The sequence below is a fragment of the Procambarus clarkii genome, chromosome 34 (assembly GCF_040958095.1).
Source record: "Procambarus clarkii isolate CNS0578487 chromosome 34, FALCON_Pclarkii_2.0, whole genome shotgun sequence".
Classification (NCBI taxonomy): domain Eukaryota; kingdom Metazoa; phylum Arthropoda; class Malacostraca; order Decapoda; family Cambaridae; genus Procambarus; species Procambarus clarkii.
This window is the reverse complement of record NC_091183.1, coordinates 42,894,660-42,904,659: the sequence shown is the minus strand read 5'-3', so window position 1 is coordinate 42,904,659 and position 10,000 is coordinate 42,894,660. Positions and strand designations below refer to the sequence as shown.

The window sequence follows — 10,000 nt, the reverse complement described above, 5'->3', positions numbered from 1 at the left end:
AGGTTCCTGAGGCTGGCAAAGGAAGCCCAATCAGGGTTTCACACAGGTTTCTTTTGTTCTGTAATGTGTACCTTAGCCAAGCTCAGATACAGCAGATCTTGTAACCCAGGGAAGAGGGGGTGGTTGACACCATGTACCCATGTAAGCCAAAAACACATAAAAGCAAGATTTAAGTGTTTAAGAGTAGTGAATGAAATGTATTTTCACTTAATGCATTCCATTTCTCTTATTGCGCTTATGCCAATAACATGTGTATGGAGTCTGCCTCCACCATTATATGGTGGAGGCAGCCTCCATACACATCTACAAATGTAAATAAAATAGTCTAATGGTTGGAAGCTTGTTGCGTTGTAATCGAACTCTATTGACTTTTCAATATTTTTTGTCGAATCTGGACTTGAAGGTGTGTACTCACCCCAATCTTTCTCTCTCTCTCTCTCTCTCTCTCTCTCTCTCTCTCTCTCTCTCTCTCTCTCTCTCTCTCTCTCTCTCTCTCTGTGTCTTCCCTCTCTCTGCCTGTCTCTCTCTCTCCTTATCGCTCTCGGCCCATTCTTCAGAATTAGGCAGTTATGAATACTTTCAAGTAAACAAAATTAATTATATACATACAATTATTTATCAATAGAGTGATCGCTCCACGCGGCGCACCTGCATCACGTAGCGTGGATGGGGGCAGAGCCCGGGGACGAATGGAGAAGAAGAGAAAATAGTGGAAATCACAAAGAATCAGCGAGAGTAAAGATTGGGAAGCAAATATAAGGAAGAAAAAAGGCTGTGAGGAGAGATATGGAGGCTAAAGTAATCAGTAAATGAGGGAATTGAGAGAGACGAGAAAGGAAGAGAGATGTGGAGAGAGAGAAAAAGAAATTAAACGTTTCTTTACTTATTTGAGAATAAATGAAAGGTCAAACACGTACAAATAACAGTGGGATTAGAAATTTGTAAAGAAAGTAAGGACAAATGGAACCTAACTTAATATAGCACCCCCAATAATGAGCTTCTATCTTTTAAATCAGTGGGACGAATGGAAGAGAATGTTGGATCAAAAAGAGAGTAGGAAATTATTGTTTGAAGGAAGTAAGAACTAGAAGGAAAATCAAGAAGAAATATAGAGGAAAAGGAATGTAGATTGGCCAAAGCAGAGAGAACGGAGACATAAAGATGGAAAGAGGAAGTGGTAAAGAGGGTGTGGAAGGAGCAGGAGAAGAGAAGAAGGGAATGTAAGAAGGGAGAAAGGAAAGCAAGAAAGAAGAACGGGGACTAGTAAGCATACAGGTGGTCATAGTGCCAGACATGAAATAAATGAGTCTCTAGGAGTAGGTTTCAACTGAGTTAATTCAGGATAACAGCTCATGCTTGCAGTTTCACTAAGTTAGAAAACAATAGCCAGGACTACCCGAGAGTGGTGGTAAGAGTGCCCCCATAAGACACATATATCCCCTAAATAGTTGTAGTTGCGTTAATGTGGATCAATCCACACACTAGAAAATGAAGGGACGACGACGTTTCGGTCCGTCCTGGACCATTCTCAAGTCACAATCGACATGAGAATGGTCCAGGACGGACCGAAACGTCGTCGTCCCTTCATTTTCTAGTGTGTGGATTGGTCAACATACCTCAGCCACGTTATTGTGACTCATCGCCTGCGTTAATGTTGACCAATCCGCTACTTGTCTTAAATATGTGCAGATGTAGTGATAGTGTTTACAGCCTGATGGGCTGACCGCCTCGTCCACTTCATTTGTTTCATAAACGTTGCTGTGACTTATTTTCCGGATATTTGTTTACTATATTTTCCACCCAGTTAAAGAAGCTTATTATTTTTCTCTTATGATTCACTCTTGCTACACCCACTAGTGTCTTACAAGTATCATAACATCTTGAATTTTTTGTTTACATACAAAATACCTGGAAGAGTTAGACATGACTGCAACGGATGTTTTCCCATCTCTCTCTCTCTCTCTCTCTCTCTCTCTCTCTCTCTCTCTCTCTCTCTCTCTCTCTCTCTCTCTCTCACCATACATCCTTGGCTCTCTCCACCACCATCAAATATCGCCATAAGCTAAAGCTCACACACCTTTAATATCCCAGCTTTTCCTCACTATCCACACACAAAAACCCACCTGTTTTTTTTTTAATCCCAGGTAAAATATATCGATGAACCCCTCCCCCTCCCCCCCACACATCCCTCCCTCCCTAATAAAAAAAGGTGAAAAGAAAAAGTCTCTCTCTCTCTCTCTCTCTCTCTCTCTCTCTCTCTCTTTCTCACCTTTTACCGTCTCCTCCAATTCTCTAATGACACCTCCGCAGCGCTTCGTAATTTAACGAAATGTTTTAAGTCCTGCCAAGGCCGAGCGTCACGTCCACGGGACTTCCCGCTTACTATCCAGCCAGCCGAGGCTCTTTGGACTTTCTTCAGTTTTATATTAGCTGGGTTGTGATGCAACGTGGGCTTCCTCCACGGCTCTCTGCACGTCCTCGCGGTACGCCTCATGAAACGTTACGAAGCCTTACGAAGCCTTTTGAAACCTTTCGAATCCTTGCGAAAGCCTTACGAAGCCTTTTGAAACCTTTCGAATCCTTACAAAAGCCTTACGAAGCCTTTCGAAACCTTTCGAATCCTTGCAAAAGCCTTACGAAGCCTTTCGAAACCTTTCGAATCCTTGCGAAAGCCTTACGAAGCCTTTTGAAACCTTTCGAATCCTTGCAAAAGCCTTACGAAGCCTTTCGAAACCTTTCGAATCCTTGTGAAAGCCTTACGAAACCTTTCAAAACCTTACGAAAGCCTTACAAAGCCTTTCGAAACCTTACGAATCCTTACGAAAGCCTTACAAAGCCTTTCGAAACCTTACGAAAGCCTTACGAACACCGCACTGAAGACGGGGTTCGTAAGGCGACTCTGACCGTTGATCCTGGCACCGAGAACCTCCCCCTAGTTGGTTCCTTAGTGGCGTCAATACTGAAGCGTCCCAGAGAGTATAATCTTCGCTGCATGGTGTGGCTGGATACACCACACCCAGCTGCATGGTGTGGCTGGATACACCACACCCAGCTGTATGGTGTGGCTGGATACACCACACCCAGCTGCATGGTGTGGCTGGATACACCACACCCAGCTGTATGGTGTGGCTGGGGTACACCACACCCAGCTGTATGGTGTGGCTGGATACACCACACCCAGCTGCATGGTGTGGCTGGGGTACACCACACCCAGCTGTATGGTGTGGCTGGGGTACACCACACCCAGCTGTATGGTGTGGTTGGGTACACCACACCCAGCTGTATGGTGTGGTTGGGTACACCACACCCAGCTGTATGGTGTGGCTGGGGTACACCACACCCAGCTGCATGGTGTGGCTGGGGTACACCACACCCAGCTGTATGGTGTGGCTGGGTACACCACACCCAGCTGCATGGTGTGGCTGGGGTACACCACACCCAGCTGTATGGTGTGGCTGGATACACCACACCCAGCTGCATGGTGTGGCTGGATACACCACACCCAGCTGTATGGTGTGGCTGGATACACCACACCCAGCTGTATGGTGTGGCTGGGGTACACCACACCCAGCTGTATGGTGTGGCTGGGGTACACCACACCCAGCTGTATGGTGTGGCTGGGGTACACCACACCCACCTGCATGGTGTGGCTGGGGTACACCACCCCCAGCTGTATGGTGTGGCTGGGTACACCACACCCAGCTGCATGGTGTGGCTGGGAACACCACACCCAGCTGCATGGTGTGGCTGGGGTACACCACACCCAGCTGTATGGTGTGGCTGGGTACACCACACCCAGCTGTATGGTGTGGCTGGGGTACACCACACCCAGCTGTATGGTGTGGCTGGGTACACCACACCCAGCTGTATGGTGTGGTTGGGTACACCACACCCAGCTGTATGGTGTGGCTGGGGTACACCACACCCAGCTGTATGGTGTGGCTGGATACACCACACCCAGCTGCATGGTGTGGCTGGGGTACACCACACCCAGCTGCATGGTGTGGCTGGGAACACCACACCCAGCTGCATGGTGTGGCTGGGGTACACCACACCCAGCTGCATGGTGTGGCTGGGGTACACCACACCCACCTGCATGGTGTGGCTGGGGTACACCACACCCAGCTGCATGGTGTGGCTGGGAACACCACACCCAGCTGCATGGTGTGGCTGGGGTACACCACACCCAGCTGTATGGTGTGGGTGGGTACAGGACTGCAGGGTTGGCCTGTAATATTAACTCCTTCTACAAGTCTAATCAAAGAGAACACTCTCCATCACTGTCTGAAAAAAATAGGGATACATCTGCTATTTTTGTCTGAGAGACTTGATCATGTATGGGGTCACCTTGCGAGGTAATGAGCCAATCAGACCCAGTCATTCCTGAATAGGCGTCGTTAGCTTTGAGTAGATAAGGGGATAGAGAGACCACTCGGATCGTCAGGGCCAGGAGCTAGATCCTCTTTGATGGTTACACCTAATTATATTTTAGTTAAATGACCACTAAATACATTATTACAGGGTCGTTTGGTCATTGCAGGTGATTGGCTTGGCAATCTATCCAGTCAAATAATACATTGGATTTTGACGTCAAAATTCCTCATTCCCAAAGTAATGTAACAGAACAAACAGCCCAAATCAGTTAAGTACAGCCCCTTTGCTACAATTAGAGCACTCCAGCTCCTGGGCCCCACACCAACACGTCATCCTAATAGAGCGTCGCATTTTTGACGCAACCTTGACATACGGTCAAACATTATCGTACTAGAAAATAGTAGCGGCTCGTGTCATGCTGTCCCGTTTTCTGTTTTGGGTCCTCTGGCAGGTTAGGATAAGGGCACTTTAGTACGACAGTTTCTTGACGTTGGGGAACCTTAGGAGGACGGGGCAGGCCACCCAGCCCGTTAAACAACCCGATTACCTTCAGCGACTACGCAGCCAATCAGAACTCGAGTTTAACAAAAACTGCAGACCTGAGACAGCCAATCTCAGCGCTCTCAACCCCACACCTGCCATGCTCTACGAGCCTCACTCGACCCCCATAATGCTCTACGAGTCACACTCGACCCCCATAATGCTCTACGAGCCACACTCGACCCCCATAATGCTCTACGAGTCACACTCGACCCCCATAATGCTCTACGAGTCACACTCGACCCCCATAATGCTCTACGAGTCACACTCGACCCCCATAATGCTCTACGAGTCACACTCGACCCCCATAATGCTCTACGAGTCACACTCGACCCCCATAATGCTCTACGAGTCACACTCGACCCCCATAATGCTCTACGAGTCACACTCGACCCCCATAATGCTCTACGAGCCACACTCGACCCCCATAATGCTCTACGAGCCACACTCGACCCCCATAATGCTCTACGAGCCTCACTCGACCCCCATAATGCTCTACGAGCCACACTCGACCCCCATAATGCTCTACGAGCCACACTCGACCCCCATAATGCTCTACGAGCCACACTCGACCCCCATAATGCTCTACGAGCCACACTCGACCGCCATAATGCTCTACGAGCCTCACTCGACCCCCATAATGCTCTACGAGCCTCACTCGACCGCCATAATGCTCTACGAGCCACACTCGACCCCCATAATGCTCTACGAGCCTCACTCGACCCCCATAATGCTCTACGAGCCACACTCGACCGCCACAATGCTCTACGAGCCACACTCGACCGCCATAATGCTCTACGAGCCACACTCGACCCCCATAATGCTCTACGAGCCACACTCGACCCCCCATAATGCTCTACGAGCCACACTCGACCCCCCATAATGCTCTACGAGCCACACTCGACCCCCCATAATGCTCTACGAGACACACTCGACCCCCCACAATGGTCTACGAGCCACACTCGACCCCCATAATGCTCTACGAGCCACACTCGACCCCCCACAATGGTCTACGAGCCACACTCGACCCCCATAATGCTCTACGAGCCACACTCGACCCCCATAATGCTCTACGAGCCACACTCGACCCCCATAATGCTATACGAGTCACACTCGACCCCCCATAATGCACTACGAGTCATAAGTATGAACGCCTCGCAAGCACTCGACCGCCAGTGCCGGGTAAACAAGCCGTGGAGGGCCTCCAAATTCTCCACCCACTCTCACCAACACCTTCAAAACACAACCAAAGTTATTTTAAGTAAGTATCTTTTACCCTTAAATCTACCCTAGAGTCAGCTGACACTGTCTGGGGCCCAGGAGCTAAGAGAGAGACCAAGAGGCGACCCATTCCACATTCCCTCACTTGCTTTGCCCGGAATGCAATAGAACGGAGGTAATGAAAGTCAGGGATAGGAGAGGAACAGGGAAAACTCGAGTGAAAGAGGGAGGGAGGGAGGGAGAGGGGATGGGAGAGAGGGTGGATAGAGGGAAGGAGGGAGCTTGTGTGGTGATGGGGAAGTGTGAGGGAAGGAATGTTGTGAGGGAGAGTGGGTGTAGGAGGGATATTAGTGGGTGTAGAAGGGATATTAGTGGGTGTAGAAGAGATATTAATGGGTGTAGAAGGGATATTAGTGGGTGTAGAAGAGATATTAGTGGGTGTAGAAGAGATATTAGTGGGTGTAGAAGGGATATTAGTGGGTGTAGAAGGGATATTAGTGGGTGTAGAAGGGATATTAGTGGGTGTAGAAGAGATATTAGTGGGTGTAGAAGGGATATTAGTGGTTAGTGGGTGTAGAAGGGATATTAGTGGGAGTAGAAGGGATATTAGTGGGTACAACAGGAGTGAGAACCACAGAGAACAGTTGGCTGTGGAGCAGACAGCAGAGCCTGACGAGGAGAGAGAGAGAGAGAGAGAGAGAGAGAGAGAGAGAGAGAGAGAGAGAGAGAGAGAGAGAGAGAGAGAGAGAGAGAGCTGATGAACACAGAACTAAATGAAAACGAATTAAGAACCTTCATAATAATGGACATAGAACAATAAGAAGAGGAGGAGGAAGAGACAGCTGGTGGAAACCGAGCCAAGACTCACCAAGAGGAAACCCGATAAACTCGTGTGAAAGAGACACCAAAAGAGGAAGTCAAGGTCAGGCACTAAGGAGGAAGTCAAGGGTCAGGAACAGAAAATCAAAGGTCAGGTGCAAAGAGGAAGGCAAGGTTCAGGCACAGAGAGGAAGTCAAGGGTCAGGCACAAAGAGGAAGTCAAGGGTCAGGCACGAAGAGGAAGTCAAGGATCAGGCACAGAGAGGAATTCAAGGGTCAGACACAAAGAGGAAGTCAAGGGTCAGGCACAAAGAGGAAGTCAAGGGTCAGACACGAAGAGGAAGTCAAAGGTCAGGCACAGAGAGGAAGTCAAGGGTCAGGCATAAAGAGGAAGTCAAGGGTCAGGCACGAAGAGGAAGTCAAGGATCAGGCACAGAGAGGAATTCAAGGGTCAGGCACAAAGAGGAAGTCAATGGTCAGGCACAAAGAGGAAGTCAAGGGTCAGACACAGAGGAAGTCAAGGGTCAGGCACGAAGAGGAAGTCAAGGATCAGGCACAGAGAGGAATTCAAGGGTCAGACACAAAGAGGAAGTCAAGGGTCAAGAACGAAGAGGAAGTCAAGGGTCAGACACGAAGAGGAAGTCAAAGGTCAGGCACAGAGAGGAAGTCAAGGGTCAGGCACAAAGAGGAAGTCAAGGGTCAGGCACGAAGAGGAAGTCAAGGGTCAGGCACGAAGAGGAAGTCAAAGGTCAGGCACAGAGAGGAAGTCAGAACGGAGGGAAGAGGAAGCCAAGCGAGATGGTTAGTGATATGGCACGGGGGGCTCGCTCGTTGCCACCCACTTGAGGGCCCCTTGATCTCCTGAGGGGCCACTTCTGGGTCCCTCTCTTGCCACTCACAACTGGAGAAGCAGCACTCAGAACACAGTGGTGGTGTGGAGCCGGGAGAACACCAGCCAGCAGAACACCACCGACCAGCAGAACACCACCGACCAGCAGAACACCACCGACCAGCAGAACACCACCGACCAGCAGAACACCACCGACCAGCAGAACACCATCAGAAATCCACAACAAAACCACTTATCTGGCCCCTCACGAGACTACAGAGTCGGTCGGACGACTCAAACAGAAAACGGAACAGTACGTCACTTTTGTGAGTCGATTTCATTTCAAATTACGTCCAAATTTGGCCATAGTGCGCATACCAGCCAAAAGTGACGTTATTTTTAAGAGGACGGGTTGAGAGACGACCCAGTAAGCTCTCCTCCAACGCCTTGACCACACATACACAGGTGGGACCAAAGAGCCAGAGCTCAACCCCCCGCAAGCACAACCTAGGCGAGTACATAACGCCCAGTAGAATAACTGAGTGCAACATATTACAAATAAATCACAAGTTTCGCGTTATTTACGTTACGAAGACGTCTGTAAACCCAAGCCTCCAATTGCGACAATGGCATTGTTCACTCTAATCCAGGTACTCCTGAAAATATGACATTTTGTAGGGTGAAAGATCTCCAACTTTGATCCATTTTACCATTTGGAATAGGAGCAAATTGACCAGTGAGTTGAGGTGCCTTTGGGCTATAAGCCTTACCCGCCAAACACACACCGAAACGTTGGTACAACGTTCGAACAAGTTTTAACACCTCCTAACCAGTTATAACAACCAATATAGCAAGTTGTGACAACGTTTTAATACGTCATAAACACGTTAAGCCAAGATGTAACAGCTTTATTACCCGTTGTAACAAGCGGAAAATAGAGACAGTTTCGGTTTGTGTTTCCAGGGTAACCACCAATTAAGAAAACACAAGTTCGTGGTTAAACAAATAAACTACCCTCACCATCAGATAACCACCAGATATCACCGTAATCAGAAATCACTGCTAAAAATCACCATTACCAGAATTCACCACCAAGAGCGATCACCATCACCAGAAATCCACACACACACACACACACACACACACACACACACACACACACACACACACACAAAAATCATCACCAGAAATCCACACAAAAAAAATCAATACCACTTGACAAAAAAATCACATTATAACTCACCACCACTTGAAAAAAAGCAGAAAATCATCACTATACACCCTACAACACCACTTACAATCCCCACCACATCCAGCAATCACCACCACTAGGAACCACCACTACTACCACCCCCACTACCATCACCAGACAAAAGGGCCTGGTGGGATGTGTGTAGGAGAGGAAATGCACATCAACAAGATGCAGTAACACACGGACGGCTGGAGATGAATAGAGATGAGGTTGAGCCTGTGCTCCAGCATCCACTGCGAGGGATGCCGTTAGCGAGGCCATACTCAGCCTCGCTTGCCACCTTAATATAGAATTTTTCACAGTGGGGGGAATGTTTCGGAAATAGTGAAGGCTATTCACATACGTAGAAGCCCGTTGGCTAGTTAACATTAGACAGGAATTGAAATAATGCAATAAATATTGATTAAAAGTCTTATTTTCACAGTGGGATCAGCCTACAGTGACACGAAGCGTTCCACCATTACGTTCCGTAATCACAACGCTGTATGTTCCGTAGACAGACTAAATAGCAGTGTGAAATAAAGCTGTTAATTGCTATAACCAACATTCCTCCTATCTAACCACTAACGATGGCTATTACAGCAACGAGCAACACTGCATTCTAATCTATTTACAACTAGAGAACAAGTTGGATTAGACAAGATGAACAATTCTTCACTAGCCTCGTCAAATCATAGCAATGATTTGATGATTATCTAGTTAATCCCTAACAAATTATACACTTGACAATTCATCAACCGTTGATGTCATACATAAATGACATCAACCACCACATCCAGCAATCACCACCACTTGGAACCACCACTACTATCACCCCGACTACCACCACCAGACAAAAGGGCCTGGTGGGATGTGTGTAGGAGAGGAAATGCACATCACCACTCAAAGCGCTCAAAGTGTTTCCGGTGCTAAAAAATCAATAATATATTAAATATAACTCAACATAGACAAATTGATTAAAATTA

At 48.0% G+C, this 10,000-nt stretch overlaps 3 protein-coding genes across 4 annotated transcripts in view; 2 read left to right on the top strand and 1 right to left on the bottom strand.

Moving 5' to 3' along the window:
- LOC123762141 (band 7 protein AGAP004871) overlaps positions 1-10,000 on the bottom strand; it is a 624,034-nt gene that overhangs the window by 508,418 nt on the left and 105,616 nt on the right. The window lies entirely within an intron of this gene.
- LOC138371072 (foot protein 1 variant 1-like) lies at positions 1,162-5,766 on the top strand. Its single transcript, XM_069335727.1, has 2 exons — positions 1,162-1,220; positions 4,983-5,766. The coding sequence occupies exons 1-2, from the start codon at positions 1,162-1,164 to the stop codon at positions 5,764-5,766; spliced, it is 843 nt and encodes a 280-aa protein (XP_069191828.1).
- LOC123761998 (serine/arginine-rich splicing factor 4-like) overlaps positions 5,920-10,000 on the top strand; it is a 5,515-nt gene continuing 1,434 nt past the window's right edge. The window contains exons 1-4 of the mRNA XM_045748160.2: positions 5,920-6,058; positions 6,208-6,310; positions 6,948-7,755; positions 9,460-9,518. Coding sequence (XP_045604116.2) covers positions 5,920-6,058; positions 6,208-6,310; positions 6,948-7,755; positions 9,460-9,518 — 1,109 coding nt within the window. The remainder of the gene's footprint in view (positions 6,059-6,207; positions 6,311-6,947; positions 7,756-9,459; positions 9,519-10,000) is intronic.

What these genes read in the sequence shown, in the direction of transcription:
- LOC138371072 (XM_069335727.1), top strand. Translation starts at nt 1,162, where the DNA reads ATGGAAAGAGGAAGTGGTAAAGAGGGTGTGGAAGGAGCAGGAGAAGAG. An exon ending in GGAGAAGAGAAGAAGGGAAT is followed by an intron (nt 1,221 to 4,982) that starts GTAAGAAGGGAG and finishes GACCTGAGACAG; the next exon opens with CCAATCTCAGCGCTCTCAAC.